Consider the following 18,347-nt stretch of genomic DNA (forward strand, 5'->3'; position numbering starts at 1 on the left):
GTGGAGCGAATGGCAGCGGCTTTATTTCGCCACTTTTGATTTATTTTTTTAAACAAACTACACATAAGGGATTCATTTCAATACATTTTTGCAACGACTCCGTACAGGATGAGAAGTTTGGTCGAGCGGATGAACAACTGACGGCGATCTGAAGTGAGCCGCCGTCTGCTTTCACGGCTCGACGAAGCAAAGAGGCCCGAGCTGGCCGCAGAATCCTCAGACGACGCCGATCCTCGAATGCGCTTTTCCTGACTGAGGCGCACTTCGTCAACCAGGCAAAATCTTTGAAACACTCCGTGGAAATGCTAACCTTGTTGATTCATCTTGAAACTGAAAACCTACTTTGAAACCTCATTTGGATCTCTCGCCCCAATTTAAAAACACCACCGTAGATTAAAACCCTCATTTGAAACCCGAACGCAAATTTAAAACCACTCTTTGAAACCCTAACTGTGATTTGAAACCCGAACCATAGCTTGAAAACTTACTTTTGAAACCCTGACCCTAATTGAAAGTCCTACTTTCAAACCCCATCCCAGAGAGTGAAACCCTACTTCGAAACCTCCACTTTGGAACCGTAACCCTAATTTGGAACCCGCTTTTGAAACCCTCCCCCTAATTTGAAGCACAAAGCGGACTTTGAAATCCCCAGTTAGAATATGTGTGTGTGTGTGTGTGTGTGTGTGTGTGTGTGTGTGTAGTCAAAAGTCAACACTTAATAGTAGTACTTCTAATAAAGAAATAAGTTAAAAAGTAAAAGCCACTCGGTAAAGGCAATAGTAAATGAAAATTAAATGGAAATACATCCATCATTGCGGACGTTGTATCGGTCTGTCGTGGTGAAGAAGGAGCTGAGCCAAAGGGCGAAGCTCTCAATTTACCGATCGATCTACGTTCCAACCCTCATCTATGGTCACGAGCTATGGGTCGTGACCGAAAGAACGAGATCCCGGTTACAAGCGGCCGAAATGAGTTTTCTCCGCAGGGTGTCCGGGCTCTCCCTTAGAGATAAGGTGAGAAGCTCGGTCATCCGGGAGGGGCTCAGAGTCGAGCCGCTTCTCCTCCACATCGAGAGGAGCCAGATGAGGTGGCTTGGGCATCTGATTCGGTTGCCCCCTGAGCGCCTCCCTGGTGAGGTGTTCCGGGCATGTCCCACCGGGAGGAGACCCCGAGGAAGACCCAGGACACGCTGGAGAGACTATGTCACCCAGCTGGCCTGGGAACGTCTCGGGATCCCCCGGGGAGAGCTGGAAGAAGTAGCTAGGGAGAGGGAAGTCTGGGCTTCCCTGCTAAAGCTGTTGCCCCCGCGACCCGGCCCCGGATAAGCGGTAGATGATGGATGGATGGATGGATGGAAATACATCCCTATATACTGTAGAGGTGCTCATCAACTATCAAATTAATCGATCCACCTTTTTGGCGCGCAATTAATTGTTCAATTTAAAAGTGTCCAAATCCTCAGAATTTGGGCATCTTAACCCTTTTAAGTTTTTTCAATCAAATTCTCAATTTTAAGATGACCAGTTCAAAATTTTGGAGATTGAGAGAGTCTCGCAATTTGGATACTTTGGTGCTTCAAAGGCTGGACTCTCAATTTTGTCCACTTTTCAAAGCAGACTGATTGCCTTTTAAATTTTTCTTTAAAGACAGCTCTGTTTGACTTTGAAAAACGTTCTTCCAAAAGCAGGTAGTGAATCATCATATCGGTGGATCGATTTTTACAAATTTTCTTCCCAATCCGAGAGGCAGGTCAATTTTTGCACTGATTGAGAATCTGCCCTCGCTTTTTCTCTCATCATAAGCATGAAAGCATTCTTCCGTAACATGCCACATAGGAATACATTTAGTCATATTGATGAATAAAAATTGTTTTTGTTTTTTTCTGAAAGTGATCCAGTCCACACGGCGCAAGCTTTTTACAGGACAAAATTACGAAATAGCAAAACCTGAAAATATCAAATCAAAATCTGGGGGGGAAAAAAAAAAAGTGCCTTAAAAATGCATTTGGGGGACACGTGGCGCCATCTCAAAGGGAATTTCCGTCGCACTGTCAATTTGATGTCCCCTTTTGGAATCAAGTCAGCGGGTGCGTCTCACCCGGCGCCTCCCTCCTGTTGCGATGGCGTCCGCCTCTCCCTCGCTTCTTCTTGCCCTGGGAGGCGACAGTCCGCTGCAGGTTGTCCAGCTGCGGCGCGCTTCTCTCCAGCACGTCGGCGTTGTCCAAGACCTTCTTGAAGGTCCTGAGGTGTTCCTCCAGGCCTCGCTTGAGCCGCGCCACCTCCGTGCGCAGCGCCGCCCCCCCCTCCTCCTCCGCCTCCTCCTCCTCGCCATCGCCGGCGTCCCGGCAGCAGGGCGCCTCCTCCAGGCGGTGGAGCTTGGCCTTCAGCTGCTCCACGCTCCTCTCCAGCTTCCGCAGGTCGCCGCCGTCTCCCGCGGACGTTCGGCCTCCTCCTTCGTTGGAGCGGAACGACGGCGCGTCGGCCGACGGCGCCTCCTCCGCGTCTCCTGCGATCACCGGCGCAAAGTCAAGGGCTGCGCGGCTTTCACGCCCTCGCATAAATCGGTGCTCGGGAGTTATTTGCAATTGGCTAACGGTGGCAACCCGAGAGGTGCAGTTGAGTAACCGGACCGCTGTGCAATGAATTGCAGATAAAGTTGTTCGGTGGCGTGCCGTGAGACCCCCCCCCCCGAAGCATGCTACCCGACTGCACCTGGCTCGCCGCTCGTCCGGGCACCGAGGCGCTCCTTGAGGGCCGGGATGGAGTGCGCCTCCTGGTCCTGGGCGGGCCACTCCAGGAACTCCAGCACCTCCTCGCCCAGCAGGATCTCCAGGACGTCGCTGTGGCGGATGACGTCCTTCAGCAGCGAGTTGAAGGACGCCGACAGCCGCTTCATCTCCGCCAACACGCGCATCATTTCCTCCCGCAGCTCCCCGTCCGAGGCCGACGGGGCGTCTTGCCGGGTCTCCGCTCGGGCCCGGGCCTCCTGCAGCAGGACGCCGAGGCGCCGCACGCTCGACTCCAAAGTCGTCGTCCGGCTCTGCTCGGAGGTCATCGACTCCTTCACCTGTCGAAAAGCCAACAGTTAAAGCAAAACTCCAGCGGCCAAAGGACGAGTCGGGCGGTGTGTGACTGCCGTCATGAACGAGACTTGAGGCATCGTCACTGACGCCTCGAGAAAATGCTTGACAAATCCCGACAGATGCCACAAGGTGGCACCCAAGCAGAGCATGTTTCACACAATGGGCGGCGAAGGCCCCCACCCCCACTCGCCCCACCTGCTGCAGGCTCGTCTGCAGCGCCTCCACGGCCGCCTCCCAGTCGCCGGCGCCGGACTCCCACGGCCGAGCCTCCGCCGCCGCCCGCCGCTCGTCCTCCAGGGCCCGACGGTTCTCGGCGGCCAGTTCGGTGGCGTTGGCCACGCCCCCCTCCAGCCGGGCCACCGCCTCGCCGAGGCGCCCGCAGTCGCACTGGGGCGTCGAAGACGAGGACGCGTTGTTCTTGTAGAGGACGGCGTAGAGGTAGTCGACGTCCACGTCCAGCTCGTGCAGCCGCTGACCCTGCCGGCTCAGGTTGCTCGCCAGCTGCTCCACGCCCTCCAGCACCGCCACCTTGGCGGCCTCCACCTCCAGGCCCGTCTCCATGAACAGCACCTGGCCGGTGCGCGCCGTCTGGTTGAGGCGCTCGCCCAGCGCCTTGGCGTCGCGTTGCAGTCGCCGGACGCCGCCCCACGTCAGCGCCAGGTCCTCCGCCAGCCCGTCCACCTGAACGGCCACACCGGCGCACGCTGCCTTGCGGTGACTCGGAAAAGACAACGTGCCGCGCTCGTATTTGGAAAAGTCCACGATGAAAAAGTAAAAGTATCGGTCAGAGCGAAGGAAATCGGTCATCGCTCAGTCAAAGAGCCGCGGGCGCGCCGAAGCCTATCCCGGCTGTCTTCGGGCGGGAGGCGGGAGGCGGGGCACACAATCGCCCATCCGCGCTCACACTCGCACCTCGGGACAATTTGGAGTGTTCCGTCAACCTGCCACGCACGTTTGTGCAATGTGGGAGGAAACCGGAGTACCCGAAGAAAAGCCACGCAGGAAGGCCGCAGCCCAAAAGTCATCATGAAAAGTGAAAAATCTGAAAAGAACTCTGTCAAAAATGAAGAGAAATGGGCAGGAAAGAGTCAAAAAGGAACAGTCGGAGAGAAAGTGCCAACTGGTGTCCGCAGTGACGAGCACGGGCTGTAGGCGGCGGCAGCCGCAAAGCGGGACGCACACGTGGGAAGGCGCGGCTCACCGCTATGGTGTTGTTGACCACCCGGTTGTCCAGACGCTCGATGGCATCCCACAGGGCGTCGGTCGACGTCACCGCGTGCGCCTCCCCCGCGGGCGCCTCCACTCGGGCTTCCTGTTGCCTTTCCTGTTCTTGCTGCTGCTCCAGTTCCTGGTCCGGCTTGAGCTCCGCCAGGGTGGCGTTCATGGCCTGCAGGCTGGCCTGATAGCGGCAACGATTCAAAAAGTGATCCCAGGGAAAACGTCCCAGTTCAAAAGCAACAGTGAAACGTTCAACGGAACCTTCCAAAAGGAAACGTGACTGTTGAAGAAGGACAGTTTGAAAGAAAAAGTCGGAATCCAAAAGTAATTCCGCTCAAACAGGTTTGTTTTCAATGCCGATAGATGCCTCAAGATGGGGGCAAACCACTACTTTTGTCCAAATGAAACTCCGCAACTCGCATCAACAAACTTCCCTGACACCGAGATGCCAAAAGATGGCACCAAAACCAGAAGTGATTGACACTTGAGGGGTCATGGAGCATAAATCCCAAAGCAAAATCTTTCAAATGTCTCCGTGACGACAAGAAAGTTCACAAGTCGGAGTGCGTCTGGCTGCGCGGGCGTACGAGCGCACGTGCGTACCTGCAGCATCTTGTTGTGTCGCTTGAGTTTGAGGTCCAGGTCGGCCTTCAAGTTGCTCATGTTGTAGTGCAGCATCGCATGCTGGGAATGCAGGCCGCTCTCCAGCTGCCCGCGCAGCGCCGCCACCTGCCGGACGCTTTGCTCCACCTTGGCGTCCAGACGGCGCTCGTAGTCGTCGCGCAGGTCTCGCTCCAGGCGCCGGGCGCCCTTGAGCTCGGCCACATCTCGGGCCAGCTCGCCCAGCCGCCGGTCCAGCTGCTCCAGCGAGTGGTTGAAGAGCTGCAGGGGGCGCTGCAGCTGAGACATCAGCAGCGCCACCACGTGGGGGAGGGGCAGCGCTGCGGGGACGGCGGGATGGGACGTTGCCTCCGCCTCCGCCTCCTCCTCCTTGTGGTATGCGCCTGAAACGCACACAAGAAAGATTTACTTACAATTACTTTATTTTTGAGTTTTGTGTCATCATTATTTTAATTCCTTGCAAATATGGGTCCACTCATCACCTCATTGATCAGTACTCAGAGAGTGAAGAACGTGATTGACGGCGGCGAGGCGGGAGACTTCTGCAAGAACTGCAAGTCAAGTACTTTCAGTTCGATGTTGGATTTTTTTGCTCGCGATTCGATTTGATTCGATATTGACTTCAATGCTTTGCAAAGAAGTCCTCAGAGGAAATTGGCCTCATATCGGATGTGCTGGCTCAAAAAACAGGAAGTGAGAAATCCTAACGAGACTAAGGCAAAGAAAGTCCCCTTTCGGGATGATGTCATGCTGACCCGTGCTTTGATTGTTACGCCTCGGGTTCATCGAAGCACTCACCGGTCTGGAGGCTCTCCTGCTGTTCATATTTTCCGGCAGGATGCGAGATGCGATGCCGGTCGGGGTCCCCTTCCCGGCCCCCGACCGGATACTGGACACGGACAGGGTTCTGAGCGGGTTCCCGATCCCGGACGCGGATGGGATACCAAACGGGGACAGGGTACTGGCCGGGGTCCCGTTCTTGAACTCGGACAGGGTCCGAATGCGGAAGACGGACGGGAGTGTGGACGCGGTCCCCATGTGGAGCACGGTCCTGATGCGCCACATGGGCGGGGCGCTGAAGGCGGTCCTGATTTGGTACAGGGGCGGGAGACTGAGCGCGGTCCTGATTTGGTACATAGACAGGAGGTTGAGCGTGCTCCTGGTGTCGAGAGCGGTCCCCGTTTGCGACATGCACAGGAAACTCAACATGGCTGACATTGTGCGGCGTGTTGACTGACCCCTGGTGGTCGTTCTGCTCACTGTTTGGCTGGCTGTGCTGTTGCTGGGGCAGAACGCCTGAAAACACACAACCAATTTGCTTTGACGAGACATCCTGACGTACACGGCGGACAATGGCTGGAACGCAATTCACCTTTCACCTTTTCTTGTCCAGTTTTTTGAACCAATGCATTGAGATCTGCATCCTGATTGGCGAAGGGACTGGCAACCATGTCACCAGTCAACGCGTCTCGTCCCCAAATTTCCGTTTGTAACAAAATTAGGTTTTGATCTCTGGCTTCATTCTATTGTACAGTATTGTAGTGTCTAATAATTATAAAAAAAAATAATGCTGATTGTAACTGCCGTGATCGTCGGGTGATATTAAAAAGAATGCATCTTTCTCGAGGAAGACTCCGCATTTATTTAGGTTATTGTGCCCCCTGCTGTTACAGTTGAGAGTTGCAGCATTGAGTGGCAGGAAGTGGTTCACGTCGATTGGAAGTTCGCTAAGTGTGACGAAAGCGTGAAGTGCACTCCGAAATTCCCGTTTAGAGGCAAAATGGGACACGGCCGTGACAACTGTGTGTTTTATGTCGGTGAGATGCACGCGGGGGTGTCGTACTTTGTGCAATTGGATATTTTGGACATCGTTTTTCACCCCAAAATGGCGCTCGTCGGCGGTGTGGCTTCTGCAAGCCGGGGAAAATGTGGCCGTTCTCATTCCCAAACACGCCAAAGTCTTTCTCTCTGCCGACTGTGCAGTTTGCTTGCGTGAGTCAGCAAGAGAAGGCTCCGGAACACCGTGCGCTGCGTATCCGTGACCTTCAGTCGGAGACGTGCGCGCAAATCCCTCAAGTAATGCAGACTCATCACTTCTACTTCCGCTTCGGAAATGACGACGGCGGCGGCGGCACGAAGGTCCGGCCAGCGAGGCGTCGACTTTTGGGAAGGGAGCAGCTCAGTGGACACTGGAGAGTTCTGGAGAGGTGGCGCTTATGGGGGAAAGCGGCAAAGAATTGGCCGAACAGGTCAAAGGTGCTTCAAGTCACGCTCTACCCGCTGCTGACAGCATGATTTCACAAAAGCTGCAAACGGGCAGCGTTTTGGAGCAAGGCGTGGAGTCCCCCAACACGGAGGCGGATCATACTCGCCACAATTTCAGGAAGAGTGACGCAAAGACACGACGTCCATTTTGTTGGACTGGTTTGAGAGAGGCCGCTCTGCACCCGGGCAAGGCATCGAAGCGGCGACCGGCCGTCGAAGGCTCAAGTGGACTCTGGCGGGACTTGAAAAGCGCTTCTGGCAGCGTCGTCTTCAGAATGCAGGAGTTGGTTTTAAATGGAGAAAAACATGACGACAAGACCGCTTGTTTGAGACGCTCGTCTGTACTTGGGCAGTCAGGATGAGGTCAAAGGTCGTCTACGTTGGCGTTTGAAAAGCAGATTTGGCGACCGCAAGGGTTCACGTCATCTGTTGGAGAGAGGCTAGTCTGCTCTCGGGGGTTCTCCAGAAATCCCTTCAGTGGGGTATGAAAATCTTGAAAAGCCAAAGCGCTTGCTTCGTGAGTCACGCTTGCTCTATTTTAGTCGTTGGAGTTCCTCCGATTGTGTCCGGCGTCGCCGCAAGGTTGATGACTTCACGCCACCGGCTTGGCAGGAAGTGTTTTGAATCGGAGGTGTGGTGGGAGCGAGCGGCGTGTCGGCGCTCCCGACATTTCGCCCCTTTTCTTGCTCCCTTATTTTTTTCCAACCACATACAGGAAGTGATGAGGAACTTTCCGAAAAAAAGGGGAGTTTTTCTGACTAGAACACGAGTTGAACGCAACAAACAACAAAAAAGGCTAAACTCCCGTCAACACTTTTGGGAAATGCCTCCCAATGACCTGACGGTGACTTTCTGAAGCGCGCCGCTTCCGCACTTTCTTGACATGAGGAAGAATGTGCGTGAGTGCGCCTGCGTCGACGTGTGTGTTGTAAACCGTGATGAGACCGGACTGGACATTTGTTTTCAAACTTCAGAAGTGACTTCAAGTTCAATCCGAACATTGACCACCCCCCCCCCCCCCCCGAAAAAAAAAAAAAACACACGATGGAGCTGGCAAGCCTGATGCGAGTGTGATTGCCTGGTCGACACGGTGTCCTAGTGGTTTGCATGTCTGCCTCACCGTTCCGGGTTTGAATCTGTGGCCCGTTTGTGTGGAGTTTGCATGTTCTCCACGTGTTTTTTTTTCCCCTCCAACATCCGAGAGACATGTTGGCATATTAGCTAGCTTCATTGAAGAATCAAAATTGTCGAGAGGTGTGAATGTGAGAGGGGTTGCTCGTTTGCCGCTACAAGAGCCAACAGTGCCTGGCGAGCAATCGGTTCTTTGTGGAGAGGTGCCATGTGTGAGGTGGTACCAGCGGTGTGGAGACTTCCGGGCGTTCTCTGGAACTCGGATCCTCCAATCAGAGACGAGTTTGCCGAGTCGATCTGTGTATCAGCGACTGCAAAAGACAAGTCGATATTTTCTTTTTGCTAAATCTTGACATTTTTAATCGGGCACATGAGCGTGTGCCCGATAAAGAGCCGACAGGAGGCCGCTTTTATTTACATCTGGCTCCTTTTCGGGACGTCCTCCTCCGGACTCCAACCAAACATGACTCTTTCCCACCAAACGAGTCTCGACTGAATTAAACGACTACTGCTCCCATTTGGGGACGATGAGAAAAGCAATATTAAAAATAGAGCCCAATGGAAAGAAACACTCTGTTCAGAAATATTTTTCTTTTAAGTCCGTTGAAACACACCCACACACACACTCGTAAAGCACGCAAAAACAGGTCCAGCAAAAACATTGATGTCAGTTGCTCAAAAATGTTTCTTCACTTTCCTTCCTTGAGGGTCGGACATGAGGTTGTCGTGTAGAAGGTAGCTTCAATACACATTTAAAAATAGATTTCAGTTTGTTTCCTGAAATATAATCCAAAGGAAACATATTGAGGGGAAAGAGTAGCGGTGCTAGAAGAGAGCCTTGAGGAACCCCGGAGTTTATTTTTAAGAATTTCGCGACGATTTATCTCGGTCTGCACAAAATCGCGAGAACTACGGAAATTCTACACTCGGCGTCCGCGCGGACGTGGAATTCAAAAATGTTCATTCATCACATTTCTAAGATGTGGCGATTGACACAAAGGGCAAGCTTGTCGCCACATAAGAGAAGTAGGCACCTGTGTCGTCACAGTTGTCTCCTCCGTGTCCTGGGCAACATCTCCACAAAAGAGCCGTGGTCTCCTTCTGCTGCTGCCTGTAGAGCGGCCGAGTGGACAGCTTGTACCTGCACACAAGAGCGAGTTTGGATGCTTTGATGCTGAGCTGCAGAGTGCGACGCGTAGCCGGAGTGGTAGCTAGCAGTAGTCGTGTGTCAAAAGTTGACATTTCCACCAAAATCGAGCCGCTCCGACGAGCGGCTTGCCTTTTATGGCATCGTTGGGAGTTTCTCGTTCCCTCTGGCTTGTGCTTCTTGCGACGTGAGTCAGCGCAAAGACTCCGTGTGGAAAAATAATGGGTGCAGAAATCCCGCCATCGAGCAAACTAGCTGTGCTTAAATGAGCGGTGCCAGCGAATGTCTGTTGTTGTTGTTGTTGTTGTTTCCTCACATGACCAAATGACAGTCCGGCGTTCCGCTGGGACACGGACTTTGGGACTTGATGGTGTACTTCTCCGTGCCGCACGCTACCGCCACGGTGACCACGCGCTTCTGCACCAAGGCGCACCAGTTCCTGCAATGCGCACACACAGACACGCGTGCGCACGTCAATTTGAAAAAACATTTGCACGTTTCCCGATCGTCGCCGTTTTTGTCATCTCAGCATGACAGTCGGCAACACCAAACGCCAAACAAACAAACGTTCACTCGAAATCTGCCATCGGCCGACGCCGTGAACGTAAACGGGCGATTGTTTGAACGGCGACACGGCCCACGGTCGGTATTTTCCCCTGCGCTGACGCTTTCCTGCTGCCTGCGGATAAACGACCGATGGGGAAAATATGACTTCATACGAGGTTTGGACTTTGATTCCTCCATTGTTTCCTGCACTTCCTGTTGGAGGGGCCGCGGGCATCGCGGGGCGTTGGTACCATCCCGCACTTCAACCACTTTTTGGGGGTTCCGCAGAACAGAAGTTACGGGAAATCATTTGCGACCTCGTGATCATGAAAAGACAGACGTGACCGGGAAAGCAGAAAAGCAGAGGATGTTTACAAGGATTGTTTCCTGCCAAGGACATTTAGGAGACAATTTCCAATCTGCACATCAAATGGCCTTTTTTTTTTTTTTTTTTTGGTCTGAGTGGCTGAGTGGGTGTCAACCGTTTGGAAGGAAGGAAAAGCAAGCCGTGCGTCACACGACTGTAAACACCCCAAAAGAGAATGTTGACGAACGAGAAGATTTGGAGGCTTTGGGCTGATTCGGCATCGGAGCGCGGCCACCGGCACGATGAAGATACCGATAAGAACCCCCACCCGCTTGATTCCTTGCCTACCGGGACGCTTTCATGTGCCGCACATGACGCTTGCGTGCCCCACTCATGCTATATCCTGCTTTGGATCTGGAGAAATGCGGTTTGGAAAGGATCCGGCTCAGAACCGATGAGAATGGGAAGCGATTTGGGATTGGAAGTGATTCAGAACAGGACCAATGTGGACCCGAAGCCACCTTGGTCATCCGCAAAGTGAGGCGGCGGCAAAACGCGCTCGGCCGTCAATCCTGCTATTTAGTCGGAACGCCCGACACAAAAGTCACGCACGCGTCAAGACTTTCGCGACTTGTCTCGTAGCCGCAGAAGGGGCTCGTAAAGCGTCGGCGCGGGTGGCAAAGGTGAACAACATGGTGGCAGTCAAAACACGCAAAGCCTTCCCGCTTCCTCGCAGCGAAGGCGCCGCACGCTTGGAATGCGACCGCACGTCGGGGATGAAGGGAGAAGATACACACAAAGGAAAACCGCTCAGATTCCATATGAGCATCGTTCCGCTTTGGATGTTTGACTCTTGGACTGCGAGGGGGGGCAGGGAGGGGGGGGGGGCAATGTTTAGCGTGTGCTTTGATACATGACACAGCTAAGCTAAGTCCTTTTCAAAATACCGCCTTCCCCGCCTATTTGCTGGGGAGAAGGACCGAGCCCTGCACAAACGGCAAAAATATGCAACTGACGCCATCCTAAAAATTTTTTTTTTAAAAATCGTGAATCATTTCCCATCGATTTCACAGGATAGCAAAGCCCTATTTTCGTCAAACCAGAGCTCCTCAACTCACTTCAACAATAGTTCCTTGTTACGAAGACGCTACAATTTGGCAGCAAGGCCCTACTATTGTCAAAATGAAGCTCTCAACTCACTTCAACATAGTTCCCTGGTAGTAAGATGCCACATTTTGGGAATAAAGCACGACTTTTGTCTAAATGAAGCTCTAACTGACTTCATGGCAGGTCCTTGGTGCTTTTTGCCCCAAAATCTCGTTCTTGCACTGTACTTTCTTTTAGTCATTCTAGTCAGCTTTCTTTATTTCGTTACTTTGCTTTTACAATTCTTTTTTTTTTTTCAATTTGAAATGTTTTTTTATTATGTGAAGCACATTGAGTTACCTATAGAAAAATTTTGCTCGTCAAAGATGCCAGAAGACGGCGGCAAAGCACAACTTTTCTTCTCACCTATTCGGTTCCCAATGCGTTGTAAGTTGCAAATGGCAAATTCGTACGTCGGGGGACCAAGAAGCGGAAATAACAAATGACACAATGTTTGAAATTGTTATCGCTAATAACGTGGCCTTCTGGACAGCGCTGAGGGGATGCTACGGATGGACTCACCCACTTCGGGCCGGGTAGTTTCCTCCATCCTGCATCAGGGGGGTCTCCTCGGTGGCACTCATGACGCCCGACGTTGTCCCCCAATCCTCCTGCTCCACCTCGGGGTCTCGGGCCCTCACGTCTCCGCGAGTGCTCAGCAGAAAGGCCAGAAGCGCGAGCGCAACCCTCACGGCTGTCATGACGGCCGCTCTGTCAGTCAATGGGGGCTGGCGCGCCCGCCGCCTCCTTTTAAAACCGAGGAGGGAGGAAAGGGGGGGGGGGAGAGAGAGAGAGAGGGAGCGAAAGGAGGGGGTGACCGCGCCATCCGTTTCCCCTGCCGGAAGTGACATCCAATCAAATCTGGGAGCCAACGTGAAAGCTTTTTGAAGTTCAACGTGATGTTGCTGGTGAATGCGCCGTGGGGGGGGGGGGGGGGGCACTGGAACTTTTTATTGATGGATTTGAAACTTTCTTTTGCCAGATAGAACATGAAGTGCTGCTGATCCAAACCTTGCTTTGGTTTGTGACTTTCTGCTCCACTACAGACGACGCTGGAAACACAATTGCAAAATAAAAAATGCCACGTTGAATGAAAATGTGTCACTTTTTTTTTTCTACTTCAAAAATGTTTAGCGTTGAATATTACGAGATGGCTCAGAAATAAGGGTAAAAAATATCAACAGTATAACTCTAAAAATATTCTTGTAATATTCTGACGTTTGTTTTACAAACATTTTTTTTCAACTTAAAAACCTGATAACTTTATTTCTGACTGAGAATTTTGCGTTGACTTTGACTGTGGTCTCTTTCATCGAGGCGAACGTGACGATGAAACAAGGCAAATGACTGAACGTTCCGGTGACGGGGCCCTCGAGAGGTGGCGGACTTGGCCCCAAGGAAGTCCTGAAACGCCTTTGCACTGCAAGCCGTCACCTGATATCTGGAGCCGTTTCCTCCTCGGCCCAAGCAACTCCTTGTTCCTTCCTCCTTCGAAACAAATCCATCGGCCTTTCTCTTTCTCTCTCCATCTTCATCCTCTTCCTGTGGGTGCGATAAGGACGCAGGAAATCCACTGGGCCACTTCCTGTCACACTCTCGATGGGGACATGACATTGAAAGACGACTTGAACATCCATCATGTGAATAAAATCAACAGTGACAAATGAACTCACATTTCAACAGAAAACGGAAGAGACGGATCACTTTCCTTTCTTGGCCAATATGAGAAATAACTGTTGACAGTGATCGTGGTGAGAATTGAATAGATGATTGACTATGAAGGTGTCACACTTGCTTTGGATTTGATTGCTGACTAAAGTTTAGCAGAGTGTGTGTGTGTGTGTGTGTGTGTGTGTCACTTCCGGGGATTGTTGCATCCAAAGCCAGGTGAGGGCGACAAAACGGTGTGTGACTCAAGGGCAGCTGAAGAGAAAAGTGAAAGCCGAATCCACGTAAACAAACAAACACATTAAGTTCCATCACATAGACCCGAGCTGTTTTTTCAACGTCATTTTAGAGCTAAGTGTTGCGATTAACGCATTGCTAACATCATGAAAGAAAGCTTTGATTTTTTTTTTTTTTTAATTTACACTTGCGCAAGTTAATACCCTGTCGCATTAAGGGCGTAGCATTTAGCCTACAAGTATGTTCGAACTTGCGGGGACAGTCTGAACGTATTTGGAGGTCAAAATGTTTTTTCTCCATAATTCCGTCCACTTGGCCTTTTAGCAACAGCATGAGGATATCCATGTATGACTCGATAAATCAGATTGTTTCCAACAGAGAGAGAAAAAAAACAGTGACAGTTCCATACACACAGTAACATGTCCATTGAAGTTTCTGTGGCACAAAAAAGGGACTCGCTATTAACTCCTAAGGAATAGTGATGGGATTTTCGGCTCTTTTCGGTGATCCGGTTCATTTGTATCGGCTCAGTGAAAAGAGCCGGCTCTTTTTGGCTCTCAAACGGCTCTTTTAACTTTAGCGTTTCTTTTTAAATATTTATGACAAAATTTAGCATACATTTTGACTTGGTGAACAATATTGCACCCTACTGACTGAAAATAGCAACAATTATCAAGCAAAGAAATGGCTTTTTACTTATTTTATTGAACATTAAAAAGGCTCCAAACAATAAACAAGCAACACAATTAAACTTCAACCAACAACAATCAAACTTGCTGCATCATAAGAAAAATAGTGAGTATTAACTGCAACAACAGCAGTGACCAAAACATACAAACATCCTTGCTTTATTTTGAATTTGCAGTCAACAAAACTAAATACTTCAACTTGGAACACTTCAATTTGTCCAGTCTTTGAGAACACCCTTTCTGACGGGACAGATGTTGCTACAATGCACAATCTACTCTCCATTACTTTGATCAAACGGGGGTAGATGGACGCTCGGTATTTCCACCATCTCAGTGGATCAGCTGCCCTTGAAATCTGTGCTTCTTCAAGATATGCCCTAATTTAGTGTTTTGTGTTTTCGCACGCTCGGCTAAAACTGTAAATTAAATTCAGCCTTTGTGGTTTCCCGGACAGTAGGGGGCGATGTGAACTAAAGACATCCGATTCACCAAGAAGAAGAAGAAGTACAAGCACAAGAACGGTACCACATCCGGTTCAATGAGCAAGTTTTTCCGCTGTCCACAAGCCCTGTTCTCGGTGAGTAATTTTAACATTTTAAACGGACTTCGCAGTTTATCTCTGAGTGCATAGATGTAGACAATTGGGGAGAGTTATTACGACACGTTGCTCCTTGAATTTTGTTGTTGTGACTCAACGTAAAAAAAACAACGTCAGCCAAGGGGGCAGTGAGCGAGCACGCCGCCAAGTAGACTTCAGCTGTCAATCAAAAAACAATCGCCAACAGCGTTTGACTTGAATAGTATTCTGTATGTTTTCCACACCAAAGTTGCTATCAGCAGTGGAAGTGTGATGGCTTCACATCGCGGGGGAAAGGGGGGGGGCAGATTTGTTTCAAAACTATTCCCACAAATGCACCCGTGACTTTGTTCATTTGTTTTTCGAAAGGAGGTTGCTCATTGCACTTTAGGTGTGGGGAGAGGGCCGCATCAGACAGATGCATAGCGAGTGCCGGCACGTTTGAAATGGACGGCTTGAAAGTCAAAGTCTGCCACTTTTCGAATCAAATTAAATTAAAATTAAAAAGAAACAACTTTCTACTTTTGTTTTGTATTTCTGCCTGACCAGATAAATCAGATTACTGGGCCAAAGGTGCAGCTGCCAGACTCGGAGGACACGCGGAAGGGAAGCCAACCTGCATTTGGACACGCGTGAGTACTGAGCTGTGTGGCGTGCTTGAAGAGTTGATGTCTGATGTCACGTTGCACCACAACGTGGAGGGAGTGCGCCCGCCCGCCAGTCTGTCTCGCACTCAACTTAAACTTCTGCTTTGTGTAGCGCACACCAGTGCCAACTCCACATAGACAACCCGAGCATCATCAAGCACTCTGGAATATGTTTTTAAACCTTGAAGTGGACCAAGTTAGCTTAAAATGTGTCTATGTATGCATATATACTGCATATATATAATATACAGTATACATCCATATGACTAACTTGGCCCACTTCAATGTCATTTAAAAACTTGACCAGAAGAGTGTGATCATGTTGTTCAGAATCAGAATCAGAATCAGAATCATCTTTATTGGCCAAGTATGTAGAACACACAAGGAATTTGTCTCCGGTATAACACGCTGCATTAGTATCATCGTAAACAACAAATCATTGAACCATTTTAGAGTAACCAGTAGCAGTATTTGTAGTACAAGAAGAGTGACTACGTCAGTGACTGTTTAAGGAGTTAATGGCTGAGAGAAGTCGGACGTTCTCATGTCCCCCTCGGCGTGTCATGAGATGTCAGTGACATCACGCATGAGCTGGTCAAGCACATGCTCCCATCTCAGGCCTGTCGTCAGTGTTTGCGTGTGTGCAACTTGAACTGGCCCACACAAAGATTGACAGGTCAAATGCTTTCACATTGTGTGCTTTGCATGTTCGCTTTTCTGTCCAATAAATTGTTCAACTTGAATCTGAGTCTTTGCCTTTCATGACTCAATCATCAAAAACCCTAACCCTAACTTGCTTAACCCTGCCCACTTTCCAAGTTCTGACCAATCAGATTGCTCCAAATTTGCATAACCATGCCCCTTAGAGCCCACCAATCAGAGAGCAGCTAATTTACATAACCACTCCACCTTTCCACCAATCACAGCATGTTATCGTCATGCTCCACCCACTTTCACGGCGATCAGCGAATCATCAGCATAATACCAGCCAGGCCACACCCACTTTCCTGGATTTTTCTGCCTGGAAAAAAAAATCCAGGAAATTTTTTTGGGGGAAAAAAAAAATTAAGAAAAAAGTTCAGAATAAAACAAAATCTGTTAATTTTTTTTTTTTTTTTATAGTTGGATTGTGGTGATGTGTTTGAAAATGAAGTTGAGTTGACGTATTCTTTGTAATCAAGCTTTATTTCTTTTGCAGAATAGACAATCACAAAAGCAGAGGAAAAAAGGTGCAAGTTGGATGGCAGTCTGCTTGTTGCTGGGCGGCGAAGTGGTCAGCTCTTGGGAAGAACAGGTGTGACCTGAGAGGAAAGGCATCCGTGAGTTACACGTTAGTCAATTTCTTGTGCAGGCAAAGATGTGTTGGGCATGAAACTTACCAGGGAGATAGACTGTTGGGTCTTTCGAGAGCAGGAAGCCGATCATGTTTACTGCTGCCTGGGGTAGAAAAAAAACAAGTCAAAAAAGTAGTCATGATGGTGCATTGAACGAGTGTAAATGTCTCCTACTTTTCAGGCTCGCCCAAAGTTTGACTTCAGCACCTTGCGAATAACAGGAAGAAGAGAAAAAAGTGTTGCCTGCAGGTCTGTGCTCGTAGGTGGACTTTGGCGGTGAGCAGGTGACTCCCTCTTGTGGCACGGAGGACCCAAGAACAATCTTCCTTCAACTCTGAAAAATGAAATGAGGCTTGTTGTGTTGGGTCTGTCTCAGTGACAGACTGAGGCTGCTGCTGTCTTCTTCTGTGATCAAAACAACGTTGTCTTGTCGGCGGACATTCCACAAATTGCACCCCATTAAAATTATTCATTCCGTGTCTTTTGTGCATTTTTTCACTTTTAAATTATCCTGCGGGCCTGATCAAACCTCCTTGCGGACAGGTTCCGGCCGTATGTTATACACCCCTGATGAATAGTAAGGGATTTTTAGCCCGAAAAAAACGACATAGTATAGTAAGGCGTTTTTAGCCCGAAAAAAACGACATAGTATAGTAAGGTGTTTTTAGCCCGAAAAAAAACGACCATGTATAGTAAGGCGTTTTTAGCCCAAAAAAACGACATAGTATAGTAAGGCGTTTTTAGCTCGAAAAAAACGACATAGTATAGTAAGGCGTTTTTAGCTGAAAAAAACGACATAGGCGTTTTTAGCCCGAAAAAAACGACAGTATAGTAAGGCGTTTTTAGCCCGAAAAAAACGACCATGTATAGTAAGGCGTTTTTAGCCCGAAAAAAACGACATAGTATAGTAAGGCGTTTTTAGCCCGAAAAAACGACATAGTATAGTAAGGTGTTTTTAGCCCGAAAAAAACGACCATGTATAGTAAGGCGTTTTTAGCCCAAAAAAACGACATAGTATAGTAAGGCGTTTTTAGCCGAAAAAAACGACATAGTATAGTAAGGCGTTTTTAGCCCGAAAAAAACGACATAGTATAGTAAGGCGTTTTTAGCCCGAAAAAAACGACATAGTATAGTAAGGCGTTTTTAGCCCAAAAAAAACGACCATGTATAGTAAGGCGTTTTTAGCCCGAAAAAAACGACATAGGCGTTTTTAGCCGAAAAAAACGACATAGTATAGTAAGGTGTTTTTAGCCCGAAGAAAACGACATAGTATAGTAAGGTGTTTTTAGCCCGAAAAAAAACGACCATGTATAGTAAGGCGTTTTTAGCCCAAAAAAACGACATAGTATAGTAAGGCGTTTTTAGCCCGAAAAAAACGACATAGTATAGTAAGGCGTTTTTAGCCCAAAAAAAACGACCATGTATAGTAAGGCGTTTTTAGCCCGAAAAAAACGACATAGGCGTTTTTAGCCGAAAAAAACGACATAGTATAGTAAGGTGTTTTTAGCCCGAAGAAAACGACATAGTATAGTAAGGTGTTTTTAGCCCGAAAAAAACGACCATGTATAGTAAGGCGTTTTTAGCCCAAAAAAACGACATAGTATAGTAAGGCGTTTTTAGCCGAAAAAAACGACATAGTATAGTAAGGCGTTTTTAGCCCGAAAAAAACGACATAGTATAGTAAGGCGTTTTTAGCTGAAAAAAACGACATAGGCGTTTTTAGCCCGAAAAA

General features: G+C 49.3%; 1 protein-coding gene and 3 long non-coding RNA genes across 7 annotated transcripts; 2 read left to right on the forward strand and 2 right to left on the reverse strand.

The window, feature by feature from the left end:
* Nucleotides 1–5: 5 nt before the first annotated feature.
* Nucleotides 6–12,207, reverse strand: LOC147198792 (multimerin-2-like). 3 transcript variants are annotated; one of them, XM_086121346.1, is made up of 11 exons: nucleotides 11,986–12,207; nucleotides 9,781–9,903; nucleotides 9,352–9,458; nucleotides 8,542–8,628; nucleotides 6,138–6,217; nucleotides 5,720–6,044; nucleotides 4,904–5,304; nucleotides 4,284–4,481; nucleotides 3,278–3,763; nucleotides 2,712–3,066; nucleotides 6–2,505 (listed from the first exon to the last, which is right to left on the reverse strand). In XM_086121346.1, the coding sequence occupies exons 1-11, from the start codon at nucleotides 12,162–12,164 to the stop codon at nucleotides 2,075–2,077; spliced, it is 2,772 nt and encodes a 923-aa protein (XP_085977472.1). In that variant the 5' UTR covers nucleotides 12,165–12,207; the 3' UTR covers nucleotides 6–2,074. The 3 variants fall into 3 exon arrangements, with proteins under 3 accessions (XP_085977472.1, XP_085977471.1, XP_085977473.1); XM_086121345.1 differs by having other exon boundaries at nucleotides 5,720–6,217; XM_086121347.1 differs by lacking the exons at nucleotides 8,542–8,628; nucleotides 9,352–9,458; nucleotides 9,781–9,903; nucleotides 11,986–12,207 and adding an exon at nucleotides 6,294–8,189 and having other exon boundaries at nucleotides 5,720–6,217.
* Nucleotides 12,208–12,290: 83 nt separating this feature from the next.
* Nucleotides 12,291–12,560, forward strand: LOC147198793 (uncharacterized). The gene is made up of 2 exons (XR_015101965.1): nucleotides 12,291–12,371; nucleotides 12,446–12,560. It is a non-coding gene; the product is annotated as an uncharacterized LOC147198793 (long non-coding RNA).
* Nucleotides 12,561–14,500: 1,940 nt separating this feature from the next.
* LOC147198794 (uncharacterized) lies at nucleotides 14,501–17,094 on the forward strand. 2 transcript variants are annotated; one of them, XR_015102070.1, is made up of 4 exons: nucleotides 14,501–14,634; nucleotides 15,184–15,266; nucleotides 16,480–16,611; nucleotides 16,797–17,094. It is a non-coding gene; the product is annotated as an uncharacterized LOC147198794 (long non-coding RNA). The 2 variants fall into 2 exon arrangements; XR_015102069.1 differs by having other exon boundaries at nucleotides 14,503–14,634; nucleotides 16,480–16,600.
* Nucleotides 16,446–16,921, reverse strand: LOC147198795 (uncharacterized). Its single transcript, XR_015102071.1, has 3 exons — nucleotides 16,790–16,921; nucleotides 16,661–16,718; nucleotides 16,446–16,582 (listed from the first exon to the last, which is right to left on the reverse strand). It is a non-coding gene; the product is annotated as an uncharacterized LOC147198795 (long non-coding RNA).
* Nucleotides 17,095–18,347: the final 1,253 nt, after the last annotated feature.

Source organism: Hippocampus guttulatus, chromosome 10 (assembly GCF_054856545.1).
Source record: "Hippocampus guttulatus isolate MCC_2025c chromosome 10, RoL_Hgut_1.0, whole genome shotgun sequence".
In the NCBI taxonomy this organism is placed as follows: domain Eukaryota; kingdom Metazoa; phylum Chordata; class Actinopteri; order Syngnathiformes; family Syngnathidae; genus Hippocampus; species Hippocampus guttulatus.